Source organism: Chenopodium album, chromosome 24 (genome assembly GCF_948465745.1).
Source record: "Chenopodium album chromosome 24, dcCheAlbu1.1, whole genome shotgun sequence".
Classification (NCBI taxonomy): Eukaryota; Viridiplantae; Streptophyta; class Magnoliopsida; order Caryophyllales; family Amaranthaceae; genus Chenopodium; species Chenopodium album.
The window spans coordinates 28277716-28298705 of NC_137857.1; the positions used below are offsets into that span (position 1 = coordinate 28277716).

At 35.0% G+C, this 20990-nt stretch overlaps 2 protein-coding genes and 1 long non-coding RNA gene across 3 annotated transcripts; all 3 read right to left on the bottom strand.

The window, feature by feature from the left end:
- Nucleotides 1–4557: 4557 nt before the first annotated feature.
- LOC145612463 (uncharacterized) lies at nt 4558–7604 on the bottom strand. Its single transcript, XM_081667833.1, has 2 exons — nt 6584–7604; nt 4558–5816 (listed from the first exon to the last, which is right to left on the bottom strand). The coding sequence occupies exon 2, from the start codon at nt 5739–5741 to the stop codon at nt 4692–4694; it is 1050 nt and encodes a 349-aa protein (XP_081523959.1). The 5' UTR covers nt 5742–5816; nt 6584–7604; the 3' UTR covers nt 4558–4691.
- Nucleotides 7605–8240: 636 nt separating this feature from the next.
- On the bottom strand, nt 8241–10766 carry LOC145612464 (uncharacterized). The gene is made up of 3 exons (XR_014106607.1): nt 10542–10766; nt 9616–9672; nt 8241–8544 (listed from the first exon to the last, which is right to left on the bottom strand). It is a non-coding gene; the product is annotated as an uncharacterized LOC145612464 (long non-coding RNA).
- A 2245-nt stretch (nt 10767–13011) lies between these two features.
- On the bottom strand, nt 13012–20923 carry LOC145611294 (uncharacterized). The gene is made up of 8 exons (XM_081666607.1): nt 20688–20923; nt 18844–19601; nt 16934–17122; nt 16741–16832; nt 15537–15596; nt 15357–15426; nt 14208–14411; nt 13012–13772 (listed from the first exon to the last, which is right to left on the bottom strand). Exons 2-8 carry the CDS (start codon nt 19540–19542, stop codon nt 13386–13388), a joined length of 1701 nt encoding a protein of 566 aa, XP_081522733.1. The 5' UTR covers nt 19543–19601; nt 20688–20923; the 3' UTR covers nt 13012–13385.
- Between the last annotated feature and the right edge of the window lie 67 nt (nt 20924–20990).

A 20990-nucleotide genomic window follows, 5' to 3' on the forward strand; every position in this document is an offset into this window, starting at 1 on the left:
AGAGGTTAAGCCTCTCTCGGAGTACGAGAGCGTCCAGTACAAAGTTTGGACGTCCAAATGAGCAAGAAGCCAAGATCATTCCAGACTACGAGGACGTCCAGAGTGAAATATATGGACGTCCATGTGGCAAAAAGAGCCTTGAATCAAGAGTATATGGACGTCCAGGGCAGATGGGAGGCAAACCTAACCCAGAGTACCAGGACGTCCAGAATGCAAGTTCAGAGGAGGCGGCCAGTAAGTGTACGAGCCACCCCCTCTGAGGGGAAAATGTTTAGGGTAAAAATACCCCAGGTACGTGGCCCAATCTCATAGTGACACGTGGCCCAGTAAAAAGGCGACACGTGGCCCTATGAGAGTGAGACACGTGTCCACCTGTCAGGGTGACACATGTCAGCCATCTCTAAACGCCCTAATACAACATCAGAAAAGAGAAAAAGGCCCTGATGACCTCAGGCCCAAATCCCGAGAAACCCTTGAGAGCCGTAAAACGGCGCCCCCCATGACACGTGGCAACCTCTGATTGCGCAGCCAATCATGTCACAAAATTCTAGTGCATAAACCCTAGAGGGGTACATGTTCCCACCCCTATAAATACCCCAATCATTTATGATGGGAGGGGTGGATCGTGACATAACATAAATATAGAGCATTAAAGAGCTCCAACTTCTCTCTACTTTCTCTCTCTAGCTTTTCCGATTTCTGATCTCTAACTTGATCGTCGGAGGCGAATATTCCGATAAACGATAAACGGAATATTCGTTGTTTTGCAGGTGTCCACGTCTCATTGCCAGGATAACGTGACCAGTATCCGAGGAGTTCACAAAAAACCCCGAAACAGATCCCGAATTCGGATTAGCCCAAAGGGTGAAGTAGGTTGAACAAAAAAAAATATTTATTTATTTTTTTAACTAAGGATGAAAATGAGCCTTTTGATAGAATTTAAAAACTTTTCGAGCGGTTTGGCATGTGGAAATGAGAATTTGGGAAATATAAAGTCGAAGTGGATGATGAGAATTGGTAGGTGGGAATTTATTAAATATTCCCAATCTGTTGTTTTGCATATAAGTGGGAATAAAATTAGGATTTAAGGCCAAAATTACTATTTTATTTTTATTGTTTTGAATCTTAAAGACTCAATGCAATTATGGCTTTTACTAAGGCCCTGTTTAGTTCGCCTTATATTTGCTTATCTGAACTTATCTGATCTGGTCAAATTTGGTCTGGTCGGATCTGAATGTTAGATTTGACCAAACTTTGACCTTAAATATACAATAATCTATACGAAAAAAATATATCAAGTGGGGTCTTAATAAATTCGTAATAATGTGTATTTTATTAATATTAGATTTTTAGAATTTTTTAATTACGAAATTAAAGATACTTAGCGATAAAAAACTGCACATAAAACGATGATCTAATCTGAACTTATTTTTTCTGATCTGATCCAAACTTATTTTTTCTGATCTTTAACTATGATTGATCTGACCATTTTCTTTAGGTTCTGAAAGAAAAGAGATTTGAACAGCAGCTCGTTTTTGCTTCCCCGCGAGTATAGCATGATGAGCCCAAGTTACGGCAGCTCCGGTTGAAAGAAGAAACTACCTTAAAGGGAAGCCAATCTTCATAAAATAAAGACGCCGGCCAGCCTAGCTCATTCTTGGATGAAGAGCCCAGTCACGAAGCCAGTTCCGGCTTGCTCCGCACAGACTACACAAGCCTTGCTCGAACGAATCAAAAAATTTATCAGGAGATGATCCACTTTTGGAATTAAGACAAGGAAAGTCTAATTCACTTTACTCGGCAATCTTCCCGTCAAGAAAGAAGACCGAACAATTTAATACAAAGAATTCCGACCAATTGAATCCAATCTGTAGCTAACGCTGTTGATAGGGGTCTGATTTGATCTGAACTTATTTTTTCTGAAATAAGTAAAAATAAGGTAAACTAAACAAGGCCTAAGAGCATCAGCATTTAAGAATAAGCAACAATCATTTCCCAATTTCTTTCTCATTTCCTCCAATTGACACATCACACTCTCTTTCTTCCACATCACTTCCCACTATTTCCATCCTTTTACTTATCCTCTTTCTTAAATATTTCCAACATCAATGAGTATCCTTTCCCATATACTCTCTTTTATTTACACTAGGGCAGCTAACGCGCGCGTCAAAGCTAGTCATATCTAGAAGGTTTTTTTGGTTTGACTTTTAAATTACAAATTTAGTTAAATTAACAGTAAGAGAAAATATATAATCAACTATATGTAGGAGGTATAAATGTCAAGATAACTAACATTAATGAAAACATAAAAGTAAATAAATATTTTAGAGGGTATAGTTGTCTAAACACTATTTATTAGAAATAGCTTGTACATATTAATGAGGGTATGTATGTAAATACACATTTTAAAGGGTATAATTGGCATTACACTATTCATAAGAGTAGTTTTCTACTTCCATGAACATATTCTTTAACGCGGATTACTATTTCTCTAAACCTTTCTTTTTATTTGACTTAATAATTATTCCCAACTATATTATTTTAATCACTATTATCCCCTAAATCATAATGTAAATAGTAAACTAGCCAATATCTACATTATGTTAATATGATTTATCTCCAAAGGCCCTATTATCCTCCATATTCCATAGTTGGATTTATAGTAATAATTATAAATCTCATGTATGAAATTGAAGAACGATGTGCTACATTGTGTGCAGATACACTATTAACATGAATACATCTGGCCATGCCTAAATAAAGCTGTGTTCTCTTCATGGAATACCAAATGAGTTGATTTATTACTAGATGAAAATGATTTTTATTGATTGAAATTGATTTTACAAGATTGATCAGTGATTTGGATAGAATACTTATTTGATTTCACTGAATAAACGTATAACTAATCAAGATTCAAGGAACTAATCTGTTTTGATTTCACTGAATTAAAGTACAATGTCTGGCTGTAACTAATCACGGTATGATTCATGGAACTCACTGATCGATTATTCTACCGAGTACTGAATGAATAAAAATATTCATTTACTTTTTAAATACGGAGTACTAAAATATTGACCCAAAATATCTAATCACCAAAAATGTAAATTTATATTTCTTCATACAGAGTACTCGTACTATTTTATTTAATCTAAATACTCCATCTGTCCCTTAATTAGATTCCTATTTCCTTTATTTATTACTCACATAATAAAGAGAAGTAGGAATCTAATTAAGGAACGGGGGGAGTATATTATTATTTACAAAAATACTACACGTAGGGTCTGTTCATATTTACTGAATTGAGCTGAACTGAACTGAACTGAACTGATTGGAGCTGAACTGAACTGAACTGATTGGAGCTGAACTGAACTGATTGGAACTGAACTGAACTGAACTGAACTGAATTGAATTGAGCTGAAATGAATATTTTATGTGAGAGGGAAATTAAGAGCTGAAATGAACTGAACTGAACTGAACTGATTGGAGCTGAACTGAACTGAACTGAACTGAACTGAAATTAAGTAAATGTGAACAGGCCCGTAATGTATTTTTTACAAAAATATATTTAAAGCATGTAAATGGACTTTTCATCTACGATTTACTAAATTATCCCTCAAGTGGTCAAGCCCTTAAATGTTGCCTCTTGCCCCTATTGCATTTTTGTTGGTCTAATTAAACCTTAAAAGTCACTATGAATTCTCATTTATAAGAATTAAGATATATAGCTAGAGTATATACTTAGGGCTTGTTCACATTTACAGAACTGAGCTGAACTGAACTGACGTTCGAAGAGAGAGGAATGCTATGGCATGATACTCTCTCTGTTTACAAATAATCTTCATGTATTCTTTATTAATCTTTATGTATTCGTGTAGACACATAATCGTATCTTCCCGATCCCCCCGCCCCCTCTTCTCCCCCTTAGTCCCCTTTCTACCATATTTTCTTATATAGAAGCAGTGTTCAAAAGACCATAATGTGCTTTGTTCCGAAAAACTACCAAAATATTTCTTAACAGCTGCAGAACTAATAATCACAGGAACTGTCCCAAGGAACATTGAGATTGCTATAAACATAGGCTCAAAAGCTCAATCAAACAGCCACCATTGCTTCTAAACTATCCCCTATATACAATTAGTTTATACAAGCTTGATCAAATTCTAATTGAAACGAAAAATCTTAAAATGAGAAACTCATTCCCAGCGAGAGTACATCTGTTATCCAAATGAAGCGAAAGATTGCTTTAGTTGTATAACTCAGACTCTAACTGGACCTTGGCAAGTTTTATTCTCTCGATGAAGCTGCTAAGTTGTACACATGAGACTTCCAGAAAAATCAGCAATAATGCATAAAGTTCATACCCAATGCCTCTAAATAAGCTCCTGGCCTCCTGCCCTTGGATCAATAAGAGGGTGCAATATAAACAACCTTACCTCTGCGACAAAGTGGTTTCAAATCGAAAATTACTTCAACCCAACAAACCAACTACTGTCTATTATGTCATGATAAAAGAAACACATGCAATTGAATCAATCATGTTAATATAGTGCATTATAGCCCAAAAGCCAAAAGATACCGCGTCACTCAATTTTCTAGTCAGTCATGATCTCATATGTAGGTACAGAGCTTCTAAATGAAAGTTTGAATAAAGAAAAAAAATAAAATGTAAGATGTTAAATCATGACTATAATCTAAAGGTGGGTTATAAGCCATTCAAAGATTTGATCTGACTGCAAGCTTGTCATTTCATGATATGCATAAGCTAGATTCAGCTCTTCTTCAATGTGATGCATCAATTTAGATCCGTATGGCAAAAGAATGTTGCTTTGCTTCAGGGCTTCTCTCCAAGGAGTCGCACGTCCATCATTTTTCATATACCCCTTGGCATCAATAAAACCTCTGCTGCGGAACAGTTCAAATATCTTGGATGATGTGGTCTGGTTTAAGCCCACAACTCGATCACTTAGCCAATGTGATGTTACCGGAAATTCCAAGCACTTGATCTCTCGAGTTTCAACAACCTTCTTTCTTAGCATCTCGATGTGTCTGTTAATCTTCCTTCCCCTTTTGACATCCTTGGGCATGTGCACAAACAGGGTAGGAGGGTAGTTATCTGGGATGTTATCCATCTTATCAAACAGTCCGGAAGCAATCATAAGAACAATGCCCCTAAATTTTACTTCCATTGCAAGTACAGATAGAAAATAACCACCAGATGAAGCCCCTAAACCAACTAACAGAAATTTCACTAAGTCATGCTTCTCTAGCCACCATTTCATGATTTCTTTCACCCTTAATCCATCTTCTCCATATGACCAACAGACATCAGCTTTTGTAATGACAAGAACAGCAAATTTTTGAGCGAGAGCATCAAGGACGATTTGCTTTTCTTCAGGCAACCCTACACAATTTGGACACCCAGGGCATCTGTCCCAAAAGTTAAGCGCACTGCCACCACACCCATGAGCTATAAAAAGAACGGCTTTAGGATCAGATGGTATTTGCCAAATGACTTGTGTTTCCTTTACAATTTCAACAGTCGGGTTGGGAAGCACTTGATATTCAACCCTTTTTGTTGCATGATCATAAATGCTTTTATCTGTGGCCGAATTTTCCCCAATGCATAGAGTATATAGTAAAGCGACAAAGATGACTAACCCCAGAACTGCAACAACACCAGGTAATTGACAGTTCTGAACTGATCGCCATTGAAAAAGTGATTTATTTCCTCTTTTAAACATAGTTTATTACTTCCTCTTCTAAGCAGATCGCGATAGATTGAGTGGAACCAACATCGCTCCTAGGTAGTGAAGTTGCTACAAAGTACAAACAATGCATCTAACATAAGGTATGTATCAAAACTTTACCATAAAGCAATGATTTAGCAAATTACTTGTATAACATTTTTATAAAAAGAATCAAGTTCCACATACAAAAAAATATAACCATCTTAAACAACAGATAAACAAGGGTTTCCACAATGTCGAATCGATAACTTAACAAAGCAGCCCATGAATAAACAAATTGTTCATATCTTCTAAAACTATTCACAAATCTGGACAACAAACAGATTCATTTTTAAAAAAATAAAAAATAACAAAAGACAGAGAGAACAAAAATGAAATTAAATTGCTAATAATAATACTATAAAAAAAATTGATTTAGAAACTAACTAGAAATAAATCACAAAATTCAAACATATTTAAATAACCAGACATAATAGAAATCAAAGGATCAAAGCTTCCACAATCTATATCCAAAACTAATAAACACAAAATTCAACAGCAAATAAAAAATTTATCTAAAAAATTCAGATATTAATCCAACATTATGGTTTTAACACCTAAATATTCAACCTACAGTATCAAATTAGGCTAATTACATAATTCAAGATTGCTTCACTAATTTCAGTCTGCATTAAACGAACATAAATGAGGTATAATCCAAAATCAATTGAAATGGTAATGAAATCAACTAATATAATCAAGATCAATTATATGGTTGCGTCAATCGAACAAAAATTAAGAACAATGAAATTTTGAAATTATGACGGTAAATTTGGTATGGGAAAAAGAAAATTAACCTTACTCCATTGACTTTCTTCTTGATCTTTGAGTTGGATAGATGGCGCAGAAAAATGAAAACTTCAAAGTTCAATTCACATGCATAGTCATCCCTGATTATCTACTCAAATTCCCTTGTTTAATGCTATTGCGCAATACATTATAAAATATTCATGGAAGTATCACAGTAAGGTAGGGATTATACATTATTCCATAGTTGGGGATATTTTAATCCCCCCGATTTATCCAATGAACATTAATAAAGTATATTAATAAATTATTAGGTAAACTAGCCAATTATCCATTAATAATTATTCCCAACTATATTATTTACATGTATAATAAAATATTAATGATAGTAAGCTAAGTACTATGAATAGTTTAAATCATATAGATGTAAATTTAGAGCTGTCAATTCGGGTAAATGGGTCGGGTTTGAGTTGGGTTTGTGTGGGTCGGGTCATCTCGGGTCGGGTCAATACGGGTTAATGTCAGGACCTATGTGGGTCGGGTTCGGGTTGGGTCATGCTTGAGTCGGGTCACGTCGGGTCATACATCTTTTCGGGTTCGGGTCGGGTTTAGGTCGGGTCAATATAAGGTCGGGTTACATTCGGGTTGGGTAAAAAACAAGTTGGGTTAAATTCGGGTTTTTACGGGTTTAAATGAGTTAGGGTCCTGTTCGGGTTCGAGTCGGGTTCGGTTCAAGTCAATTATTTTCGGGTTATAATCAGGTTGGGTCATTATCGGGTTCGAGTCGGGTTCGGTTCAAGTCAATAATTTGCGGGTTATAATTTAGTCGGGTCATTATCGGGTTTGAGCCGGGTTCGATTCAAGTCAATAATTTGCGGGTTATAATTTAGTCGGGTCATTATCGAGTTTGAGCCGGGTTCGATTCAAGTCAATAATTTGCGGGTTATAATTAAGTCGGGTCATTCTCGGGTTTGGGTCGGATTCGGTTCAAGTCAAAAACTTAATAATAATAATAATAATAATAATAATAATAATAATAATAATAATAATAATAATAATAATAATAAAATTTGAAAAAAGGACCATTAAAAGGATTTTAAATAGCCATACACTTATATGGAAGTTGAAGATAAATTTAGAAGAAAAAAAAAGGAAGATACATTTGGCTGAAATCACTACCACCTCACTCACCTCATACTGCCTCAAATGCGTTTATAAAACATTGACAGCTCATATTGATCCACCTCACTCACCTCTATCATCTCATATCCTCAATCTCCTCATATAACTCAAGCTCATTGCTCATATAGGAAGTTGAAGATAATTAGGAAAATGAAAATCAATCAAAATAGATTGAAAAAAAGCCTAAAACTCAATAGTCAATACGGAATACTCTTTTTATCCTAAAAACTCCTAAATCCTAAAATTCGGGTTAGTAATAGGTCGAGTTTAAATTTGGGTCGGGTCAATAACAAGTCGGGTTGAATTTGGGTCGGGTCAAAAACAAGTCGGATTGATCTCGAATCGGGTTTGTAACAGGTCGGGTTTAAATTCGAGTCAGGTTAGGAACGAGTCAGGTGTAACACCCTAGAAATTCCTTTCCTTTAAAAATACCTATTTTACTCTTTTAAATACGATTTAGGAATATCTAAGACATTACCGCCACCGTGAGAACGGCTAAGGCAATTATCAAAGACACACAGCGGAAGACTTAAATTAAAACCATTCAAAATGAGTCAACTTAAAAGTCAACCAAACAAAAATAAAGTTAAAACCAAAATCAAACGAAGTCAAATAAAATCAACCTACAACTTGGAACCATTGAAGGCCCTCATCAAAACCAATTAAATTACGAAAACCTTTGCGTTAGTCTCATAAGCATAACATAATATAATATTTGAAAGCAATAAACCACATCTCAACTAATAGAAACTAGCATGATTTGCTCTTCACTCACGCCCCATCATGAATATGCTTCAACACCTGAAAAGATTATCTCCACTTGCCCCCACTACTCTCCATTAAAAATGGGTCATCATAGGGCCAAGATAAAGACATGGCCAAACACACAAACACACACACAATCAGCAAAGCTGAGTACATAAGCGTAAATAAACACACTAACACGCTTTTACCTATCAACACACACTTACCTCAATGCACCTGTTTACAAGCACACACAACAAACAACAAGACTCTTTAACTGGACACTAAATAATTCATTTAGCGTTGATTACGCATCGAAGGGGTTTCCAACTAAACCTCCCTCAATAAATTGAGGTTCACTGACACGGGAGCTAACCGTGCCAGCACACCTATGCCACACATTGGTGGCGGAATTCCAGCGCATAATAATAAAAAGGAATATACAACGTCCTGTACTCCATTAGAAGTTATGGTTAAATATAAAACCCCATAACTCCCCCCATTGTTCATACTCAAGGTATATACGTTCCAAGAGTTTTGGTGCGTAATCTCTTTCACTTTACGTTATTTACAGATTATTAAACTTGGTGATGACTCCCAAAGCATAACAATTCAATCAACAATAATAATTCAGTCACTCAAACATACCAATTTAGTTCTTTGAATATTTAGTGACCACATAATATTTAATGTTGAACCCTTTTTAATTCTACCTCAGTGTCAAAGATACCTTAAACGCATAAAGCGCATCCCTCGGTGTTAAAAACACCTTAAGTGCACAAAGGCACCAACATACTATTTATTCCTTGTGTACATAGACACTTATATAGCTCATTCCTCATGCTTAAAACATCAATAAAAATTATATGAACCATATTAAATTCCTTTTCAATATTCCAAACCAAATTAAACAATTAGTTTAATTAAACATGCTCTTTATCATGCCATAAATAAATATGTGGTTCATAAATAATATTCAAGCTACTATTTTCCAATCAATAATCCATCATAAATAAATCATGCTTCATAATCCAATCACCAATAACATTCAAATCATAATTTTCATTCCAAACTTAGCATGACATTACTTGAAATCAATCAAACACATTTAGCATGCTACTACATCAACATAATTATGCTAAGTACGCGAACGTACCTCAATTAAGCCCATAAAGTGGCCGAAAATACTACAACAATTCCCGAATCAAATCTCCTACAATAAGGGACAATAATACTAAATTAATTACTCTTGTATACACAATTTCCACCAACTTAAACTTACTTTAGACTACTTAAAATAATATGAAAATTATTTAAAAACCCCTAATTAAACTCCTTTTTAATAGGTAATCACATCCTTTTATTAAAATCACAATTATACTACTTTAAATAAAATTCCAGCATTTTAAACTAATCAAAAACCACTTTAAAACTTCATCAAAATATATTTTCATACTTAAATTATCCATAGAAAAATTAAATTATCTCTTACCCTTTAAACTCAAGGATAAAAATTAAAAAAAACTTCGTTAAAAATCAAAAACTGCCCGAAAATCATACTTAGAGGCTGAATTTGGCCACGAGAGGGTGGTGCTCACTACCATAGGTAGTGAGTCTTTCTTAAAACGTTGTTTCCACATGGAAAACACTACTTTTTTTGTCAAAATCGGATGATTTTAGAACCTAGTAGGGATTAAAACGGGATTAAATATTAACGAACGGGAATCTAAAAATTAAAACACGAATTTATGTGTTCAAAATAATCTGAAATTAAGTTAAACTAATTAGTAGTTATGTTCACTAAAATTTCCAAAATATCATCACTATAAAAGCCCTAAATCAATTGTTCATAAAAACCCTAAAAATCAAGTCTTTCATAATTTTAAAACCGTAACTTATAATTTTATAAAATCTGAAAATAAAACACTTTGTTATTTAAAATTTACAATCTTTAATCATCAAAACACAATTGTAGAACATACTAATCATGTTTAAACAATTAAAATCAAAACCCCAAAGTATATATTATAGGAATAATTATTAAAACAAAATAAAAGAGGAGAGAGAGAAGGGGAGAACCACCGTGGGTGGTGGCCGGCCAGCTGGGCGGCGGCGTGGCAGGTGGCGGCAGACCAGCGGTGGGGTTGACGGCAGCAGTGGCAGCCGGTGGTTGGGAGTAGTAGCAACTTGGAGTTCATGAAATCCCACGTGAAAGAACAAGCAAAAGAAAGGGGAAAAAAAAAATAAGAAAAGAAAGAAGAGAAAAGGAAAAAGGAAAAAGAATAAGAAAAGAAAAAAAGAGGAGAAATAATTACCTTGACCAATTGACTTTTTGTGTGGGAAATTTTGGGGATTGAAAGAGTATTTATAGAGTAGAGTAGGTTAGGGTAAGTTTTGGGCCCCATGAAATAGTAATGTGACGAAAGAATTATTAGCCCAATTATGAAATAGGATAGATGGGCTTGTTATGAAATTGGCTATATTGGAGTAAGCTAGGTATTGACCCAAAGATTAAACTTTATTACTTAATTTAAATCTGATAATTAAAATAGTTTAACCCAAAATATATTTTATAAATAAGTAAATAAAATATAAAATACGTTAAAAATACGGGGTATTACATCAGGTTGACCTCGGGTCGGGTTAGTAACAAGTCGGGTTGAATTCGGGTTTTGACGGGTTAAATCGGGTTTGGGTCATTCTCGGGTTCGAGTTGGGTTCGGTTAAGGTAAAAAATTTACGGGTCACATTCGGGTTGGGTCCTCTCTAGGTCAGTTCATGGTCGGGTTCGGGTCTCAAATACTCGGGTCAACTCGGGTCTAGGGTTGGTTTCAGGTCGGGTTCGGGTCACCATTTTTTTCGGGTTTAGACGGGTTAGGGTTAGGGTCGGGTTAGGGTCGGTATTTCGGGTCGGGTCAGCTTTTAACAACTCTAGATGTAATCTTAATAAAGTATGATTACATTTATTGTATCGTTTTTCACAATAAGGTAGGGATATACCCACCATATATTTTCTCTCCTATTTACGCACTTAGTTATTATTTTAATTTGTAAAATATGTTTACTATTATTATTATTATTATTATTATTATTATTATTATTATTATTATTATTATTACTATTATTAATCGAACAAAAATACGTCAACTAATACATTTTCAAAATAATATAAAAGATTAGTAAAATACGAAATACATGAATTAAAAGACATAAGTTAAAAATATGATATAAGTTACCGTTAACAAGTTATAACTGTTATAAAGATTTAAGTCACAAAAAATATGTGACCACTCTCGTTGTGACAAGTGTCACAATTAACTTGTGCATGTTTGCCATTTGACCGTTGTTCTTTGACGTTGGTTTGGCATTTTGCTTCCAACGGTTACTTTTCCCTTTTTTTCTTTTTCTTTTGTTTGCTTTGGCACGTGGGTCGAGGCATTGTTCCTTTCCTTAGAAAGGAAATGCTAGTTTACTGCCCAAGAGAGGATCCTTTTAGCTAATCTAGCATTGAAGAGGAATCTAAAAAGTACATAAAATGATGGGTAAAAGGAGAGTAATCTTCTCAATTGATGATGCTCGAAGTTAGAGAATTTTCACCCTTTTATTACTTACCCCCCTACGTAATAAAATGGTGGGAATAGAAGGTAAATATTCCCAAGATTATTCTCACTCCCTAACTCAAACAAACATGGATTTATGGAGACTTGGGATTAATAATCTTATTCCCACCTCATAATCCCACGTATCAAACACCTCCGTTTACTTTGTGTTCAATGCCTCGTTAAGTAATTTCACTTTAAAGCACTTTTTTTGTTTTTTTTTTGGTTTGCACTTAGGTGCTCTAAAGTTCATCTTTGTAACATACACTAAAAATTTTGTTAGTCTTACTTAAAAGAGAGAGAAACACTATATTTTATTTTCCTTTTTTTTTTTTAATTGTTTTATGTTTTGTTATTGTATGAATGAGCCACAAGGGCATTACACAAATAACAAATGGGGGTGGAGAATTCAAACTTTTGACCTATCGTCATATTTATATCTTTGCCACTAGGCCAATACCGATCGATATGCTATAAAAATGGACAATAATATATATTTGGACATCAAAGTTTTACAAAAATTTAAAATTTAGAGCACCAAATGAAAGTGGATTGACCAAACCATAAAGCACCAAATTGAAAGTGTTCTAAAAACTTAGGGGATTCGAACCCCATTTTATGCAGTTTGATCAACAAAGCAAACCATATTGTTATAAAAGTGACAATGATATAAATCTGCAGACATCAAAGTTTTACAAAAGTATAAAACTTAGAGCACCAAAGTTTAATGAACAAACCATCAAGCACCAAAGTGAAATAAAGTTCTATAAAATCTCAGTTACTCAAGGCACTAATGTGAACTATAGGGACACTTAAGTGAACATAAATAAAATCTCAAAGCACCAAAGTGAGAAATTTCCAAGATAAAAAGATTAGAGGAATTATCAAAGAATTCTGGAAAAAATAATAATAATTAATAAAAATAAAAATTGAACCAAGACACACACCTGAAATTATACAAAATAGATGAAAAAAATGAATAAATCCTTTTCTATGGTTGCATTGACATTCATACTACAATTTGTAGTACCAGCGCCTTGGCACGGCTTTATATCATTCAATATATGCACAAAGATTTTCTTTACAGGAGCCTAGCCTCTAACACAGTATCAACTCCTTTGCTGCTCATAATCAATGTTGAAAAATCCTACCAGCTAGCTTTAAAATCTCACTAAGGACCAGCGCTGGCGGTCATCATAAGTTGTCTGAACACAGCATAGCATGGGAGAGAATTTCTGTTATCGACTCACTATCTTCAGAGGTTCAGAGCAAATAGTAAACAGAAATATTTCCAGCTGACTTCAAGCCTAACTGAAAATTCATGTGTTCATTGAATTATCACATAATCAGCATCACGTGGAAGCTGATCTCTGGCAGTGGATGGCAAACTCTTACGAGGATTATCTTGGCGAACTTGGGCATGAGTTTCTGCCTCGTGCTGAAACATCTTCACCAACTCCTCGAGTTCCATTTTCCTCACCTCTACCTGCTCTTCATTGACAGGCTGTTTTAGCCCAAGATATATTAAGCCAACCCCAATCAGAATAGCCCCTATAACCACTAGAAGTGCTGTAAACAGACCAAATGCATATGGTGTGTTCTCAGCACCGGGAATGCCATCGACATTGATACCAAACAGCCCAGTTATGATAGATAAAACAAGACCACATCCACCAATGACACCAAGATTGTGAGTAACTTGAAGGCTTCGATCCTGGATCAAAATATCAGTGTATGTTATAATAATAATAATATTAAAAAAAAAACAAAAAAAACAAAAAAACTCTCCAAAATCCACACTTTTATCGATATTTAAATACTATTCATGTAAGGCATTAAGCAGTAGAAATAGCTTTCGCGCAAGCCTAGCATCAATTTTTATTCATCCCTTCAACCAACACAATTCTCTCCCTGCTAAAAAAATGCAAGTTGTTAGCTGAAAAACCACTAATGAGTTATGACTTATGAGGCCACATAAGAGCTGCAGGTAGTTGAGCCTATGATAATATGACAAGAAAGTGGACATTTATTTCTGCTTAATTTTTGCACAAGTAATACAAAAAATAAAATATTAAAATTGCTTTGGCTTGCGAGCCCATCATTGGGAAGAAAAATCAGTGTAAAAAACACTTCTCTTACAGATACAAACCTGCAGCCATGCACGAATAGTACTCTGCATTACATCTTGAATTGTAAATAAGCGACCACGAACTGCCTCTTGCTCATCAAGCATTTGCCTTGTACTCTTTTTTACCATATCCAGTAAGCTTCTAGCTGCACTGCCGCGTAGCTGGTGGAGAAGCTCAAATATGATCTCCTCCCTTGCATGGAGTGACCACTTGACCCTAATGACCTAAATAATAAAATGAAAATTGAATAATTGATGTGAGATGAATAACGTAGCAATTTATTATGAGAGAAAAGGGACAATTGAAAAGGTTCAGATGTCAGGACTCCTAGTAATGTGATGAGTACTTGCAGAAACTATAGCTCGATTAAATTGAGATAACAATGTTTCATCTACCAACAAACCAGTTAAAATGCACCAAAGAATACTAAGGATAGTGCACTGGAAAGAGGGAAAAAAGGTACTAAAAGGAAAAGGCAAATAGAGATAGATTTGGAAAAAAATGAATTAACATTAAAAATGAACCTCACAAGTGCAGCAGACAAAGCCCTTTCAAAAGCATAGCTTTAGAATTATGAGAATAAATACCAAATCAAAGACAGCACACTCATTTTGTTCTTGAAAAGTTACAACAGCAGTTGATGACCCAGTTAATGGTCTTATAAAGGCAAAACCTCACTGAACGGCTCCCTCAAACTTATCCCCTTGAGGTCTGTAAACAAGTAACCGTTAAAATAAAAATAAAAATAAAATGGAAAGCCTTTCATATTATGTGATTTCCCAATCATCTTGCATATTTCTTGGAAGATATTTACCATCTTCGGCATATAGGGAGAGTTGTACTAAGACCCCCTGCATCATCGGCCTCTGTGAAAACCTCACAGCTTAGTAGCTATGAGTCAAGATCTTGCATTTCAAGATTGCACCTCATAACTTTCCTTTCTTTTTGTTACCAAGTAAGTGAATAGACAAACATACTTAATAAGTCAAGATCTTGCCAATGCAATACAACTTCCACAGTTTTCTTTTTATCAAAATCACAAGCCGTGCACGCTCAAGCCTCACTAAGTCCCAAATGCTATGCAATAATGCAAATACAATAAAATTTATATAAAGCTGACAATGGTTTGCTCATAATTGTATCATAAACAACAACAAAAAAGATATTACCTGTGTTGACAGCTTTCTAATTTCTTGGTTGAGAATCACGCCAAAAAGATGCAAATCTTCGTGATTCCTCCTATTCATACAATATTGTGGTATAAACGAAACCAAAAGGTGAGAGTTATATTCAGTTATATTCAAATTAATAGATTACACGGATACAAATTACTATTGATAAGACAATACCTGTTCACAAACTTCAATTCAACTTCATCTGCAGTACCAAATATGGATTTCCTATAAAATCTATAAAGCAAAACGTAAATAGGCCAAACATTCAGAAATGGGATATGATAACAGATGTATGATTAAAATATTAAAAAGTAGTATAAGAAAGAGTATAGGTGTACAGCAACAAATGGGTTTGACATTATTTCCTCTGCTTTTAAATTAATGTTTTAGACTTGGTGTTTATAACTATCTTTGTTTTACAATAACAGTACAAAATTTGAGTCGTTTGTGCATAAGGTCTACTCCCCCAAGGGGCCCCAACCAAAGACAACATACCAAGAACAAACTTAGTCGCAAGAAATGCCTAGCCTTTTATACAACCAATCAATTAATCAATCAACGAAAGCCTTAATCCCATAAGTGGGGTTAGCCTTTTATACGGATAATAGCAAGCAACAAAACTAGATAACCCAATTTCACTGAAAGTGAATAAGAATCATCCAGTAAGACCTATTGAACTCACAACTAGAGCTGATCACATAAGACATACTACAGGGGTTACGGTTAAAAGAAAAAGATTGAATCCCCTGTTGACAATGGCAATGGATGATTCCTTTGGATCCCAAATGGAAAGTAAAATAAGCAATTCATCATAGGTGAAACGCACTGGTCGTAAGGGAAGGACAGTGACATTCTCCCAGGGAGGAGGAGGATGGGGAGGTTGGGGGGCACTAGCTGGTTGAATATTGTGTTTGGATCAGACCGTCCTATATATTATCTTTAGAGGATCGTGCAGCCAGAAGCCCAGAACTTTTTCATGTAACTTCTTCATCAGCGTCACCATGAGATTGATGAACAGTTATTGTTGGATTCCTTTGCCACCTTTTAAGTGGACAACTGGACATCAGCAGTTGTGCAGTACTCTAAGTTTGTACATAGTATAGTTGTGTCATATGTACTCCCTCCATTTTTTTTTTATAATTTGACCGGCACAAAGTTTGATGCAACTGAGTTGAATTTGTTATAATATTGTGTAAGTGGGGTTTGTTGGGGAATTTTAGATGATTATAATTATTAAAAAAAAAAAGTGATAGTGGGTGAATAATTTATGTAAAAGTATGGGACGTGAGAGAAGAGAAATATTTAAAAAGTGTGAGTGGCGTAGGATGTGCCATGACTTCATGTATGAGGGAAAAAAAAGGAGTCCGGGTGGAATTACCTATCATCCCAACGCGCAAGACGACAAGTTAGATGTGCAATGACTTCATGTATTGTTTTTGGCGCATTATAACCACCTGCAATAAGAAGCTCCTGGGCAAAAAAAATCAAGAAAGTAATGTTTTAATATTTATAAAAATGATATAGGATGACCTTTATCAAAGGCTATTCAATATCATTGACAAGGGGTGCACCTGTACTTCCATCACGCCCAAGACATTTACATCTGATGTAGATCCCTTAACATGCATAGCTGTTACCAGAAAATTTTGTGCTTGCCAAGAACGTAAAACAACAGGAATATCATCTTCTTCAACTACCGGATCACCAGCTGACTGCCCCAAAAGCTCAAACAATAGCCCACCTGCCACCCTCACTGGGACCTGCAAAAGATATAAGCAACTTGTACTGAATTCAACTCTAATATCAGCACATATTCTAGTAAACAATAGCATCAACATCTGGATATCGCCCCTTCATTTCTCTTCATGTCAATCATAACTTGACATGATTAGACTATGGACCCACACTACAAAAGTACTAGTACGATCATTACTGCATTTAAAAAAAAAATAAGGAGAAGATGATGGTAGGCAAGTTCGTGGATGAAGTCTGAAAGCTTATCAAATCACTTATCATTGGAGCTCAAATATCAGATGAAACAAGTAATCATTCAGCATAAGGAGAATCAATGGTGTTACTGCCCCAAACTGGTTCTTGCATATCACTAGCATTTAACACAGCCACCAATTCTTCTCTCCTTTCAGCTATCTCAGAGCAAGAAAGCAAAGAAGAACTTTCCTACCTTACCTAGCAGAAGGCAATTTCGCAAGATAGAACCAAATACAAACATATGGAAAGCATGTAGTGACTTCAATCTGACAAGGCATATAGTATCCTCAGACCTCAGTACGCTTATGATGAGCTAAAAGCCCGTTCAGAAGAATTTTAGAGGTAGAGAGAGTTTTCACTTAGTCAGACCAGGGGTATTTACATTAATTTCCTGTGTTAGATGTATTTCTAGGGTAGCAATTGCCAAAAAGGCTAATAGATTAAAAGTTGAGACAAGGACAGATAGTAATTGCCAAAAAGGATAATAAGTTTTATAAGTTCTATCCTGAAACTATAAACATTTCCACTCAGAAATACATGATTTTTTCCTGTCAAAGTATATTTCTGTTTGTACTATCTAAAATGGTTTTACTCATGTCCTTCCATATTATGTCAGCCATCAGAAAATAAACAATTAACTTTACCTGTCACTGTATATTTTAATCAGCTTGGCAAACAACTAATATCAGACAATCAATAACTAGAACAGCTAACAACTACCAAAACAACAAGCACCTACTTGAATAGCCGATTCAGCTAAACAAGGCAAAAGTTTTGAGCTCCCAAACGTGTGAGAGTACACTGTTGACACTAAATCCTAAGCCTTAATCTTCCATAATCATGTATCATAATATATCTGAAGGGTGGCTGTGACAATGCAGATAGCTATCTGCTCTATAAGCATGAAGATAGTACCTTTTCACCAGTTAGTTATGCCCCCTTTTAACACAACACAAACTTGAGCTAGCACCACATACATAGTTTATACATCAAACTCACAATCCAGCTTGGTTGTTTATCTAAACCTCAAGGATTGTCAAGCTGTTAAAATTTACTGCAATGCAATAACAAGAACAAAGTGTTGTTTCTCAACAACCACTGACAAAATCATAATTCAGCAGAATAAACATTTGACAACATTTGAAATTCCAGATCCATAGAGAAGGGTCATGCTTTATCAGTAGAAAGACAACGCAAAGGTCCATCAGGGCTGCTCACATAGATCCTCATGATGGATACTTCTAACACATTCAGTGATCTGTATACATGTAGTCAAATAGATAGATGGTTGAACATCTTGTAAATTTAACAAAAATGTTTCATCTTGTAACTCTATCAAGGCTTCTAAAAATCATCTTGTAAATTTAACAAAAATGTTTCTCTATGCATTATGTAGTATTAACATATCCCTTCAAAGTGGTAAGCAGAAGATTTAAAGATGGTTGAACTCCTATTGAAACAATGCAGTATCACATGGAAGCAAAAGTATCACCTCATAAAGAAGGTACTTCATCCGCTCACTTATCAGGCGACTTTCATCTCTCAGAGCAATACTGACAGCTGGGTGTAACCACTGAGCATTGCCAAGCCATGAAATGATATTCTGGTGACTTGCATCTACGTGACACCACCAAATAGGACCGACAGGTCGCTCCCAGTACGGGGCTGCCAATTCTGCCACAGTAACATCATCCTCTGTATCCATGAACTCAAATTGCTGAGCTTCCCAGTCAATATCTATTTGAACTTCTTGAACAAGTTCCGATAATCTAGTCCAACCAATTGGCACCCAACGACTTTCATGAAACTGCTCTATTTTACAAGCTTGATTATCAATGCTGTCATCCAGAGTGGAAAGTTGACAAGATCTCAACTCTGCATGGTAAGAACAATTTGGATTATAGATTATATTTTGAACACTGGGATCAGCTTCTCCGTATGTATGCGTTTGCTTATGTGGATCATCATTTTCCAACTTTCTTGAGTATGGAACCTTTGATGAAGTCTTATGTTTCTGTACTTTGCGTCGACCTTGTACATATTCAAAAGCACAGATAAGTCCATCCGTCCAAAGATCTGTCCCTGGCATAACATCTCTATAACTTTGAGACTTAGGAACTTCTGGCTTTGTTGTGGAATTTCTCTTGTGGTTTAAGTGATCATTGCTCTTGCCACTCATTTCGGTCTCCATATTACAGTGGCAAAAAGCGATAAAGAATTCCTTAATGTGTTAGCATTCCCTTTTTAAATCTGAAACACGAAAGAGATAATCTCAAGACAAACTTCCCCCGTTTAATTTTTTTTTTTAAAAAAAAAACACTTCAAATTTCACACTTGTCAATCTTTAACTTTAACCACTAATATCAATCTTTAATTACAGATAACTAAATACAAAGTATTTTTAAAAACTGAAATTTTGAGAACATAAATTGAGACGAATATAAATATAACAATTACCCAAACATAGAGTTAGGGTCTGTTCTCATTGACTGAACTCAGCTGAGCTGAGCTGAACTGATTAGAGCTGAGCTGAACTAAAATGAATATTTTATAAGAGAAGGAAATTAGGAGCTGAACAGAATTGAACTTATTAGAGCTAAGATGAGCTGAATTGAAAATAAACGTATGAGAACAGGCCCTTAGAGTAGGGTATGTGAATTGTGTAAAATGCAAAATGCTGCATCTAAAAATAAACGGAGGAAATACAAAGTATCAAGTAGTATACTAAATTAATGCACAAAGTGATTGTAACTTCAGCAAGTCTTTATTTGAGCTAGGGCACGAGGGGTGGATGTCGATCCTCCCATAAAAGGAAGCTCAAATTCACACAATTTTCCAATTATAAGAAAGAATGGCATTCACAAATAGTCCAATTGTTCTTTCTTAGAACACCAAGCCAAAATGACACAATTTTGGAATGCCCTGCATCATATAATATCAACTCCATAGTCCATAACACAATCTTCGAAAATATTTCGTCTAAGATGTCAACTAGTTTAATTGATTAAAGCCGGGGAAAGTATCGAAAATTGAATCTCACCTACATTACCAAAATAATTTAATGGCTCACTCAACAACAAAAATAAAAAAAATTATACATAACCCCAAAAAAATTCTAAGTACGAAATTAATTTCACAAAAAAAAAAAAAAAAAAAACAAATTATTGTACATAATTGGCGTTTCTACAACTGCATTACTCTCAAACATATCAACTTCAAAAAGAAATGGCTGAAAATCGTAAAAACACAAGATTAAAATTATAACAAATTCATGATCTAAAACAGCAATTTAAAAATATAATAAAATAAAAAGAGAAAGAGATTGATTGAAATTACCAGAAGAAATTGAATTGGGAAGTTTGATTCTGTAAAATGAGAATTATGGGGTGGAAGATGAAGGAGAAAAGCATGCAATGGAGGTATTTGGGAGAGTAACAATGGTGGTTTTAGAGAGAGGAGAGAGAATCAGAATAAAGTGAAGTGGTGGAATTCAGTAGAAGCCATTATTATTACGAGTACAATATTTGCGCCACTGAACTGGCGGCACGATCGCGGTGGTGTCATTCTTTCATTCTTTTTACTTTTTTGGAAAAAAAAACCAAAGAATAATAAATGATGGCGAAGGATATTTGAAAACTT

Coding starts and splice junctions, on each gene's coding strand:
- LOC145612463 (XM_081667833.1), bottom strand. CDS start 5,741: ATGTTTAAAAGAGGAAATAAATCACTTTTTCAATGGCGATCAGTTCAG.
- LOC145611294 (XM_081666607.1), bottom strand. CDS start 19,542: ATGGAGACCGAAATGAGTGGCAAGAGCAATGATCACTTAAACCACAAG. Junction 16,833..16,933: donor TGGGCGTGATGGAAGTACAG/GTGCACCCCTTG, acceptor TTTTTTGCCCAG/GAGCTTCTTATTGCAGGTGG. Junction 14,412..15,356: donor TTAGAAAGCTGTCAACACAG/GTAATATCTTTT, acceptor TTTATTATTTAG/GTCATTAGGGTCAAGTGGTC.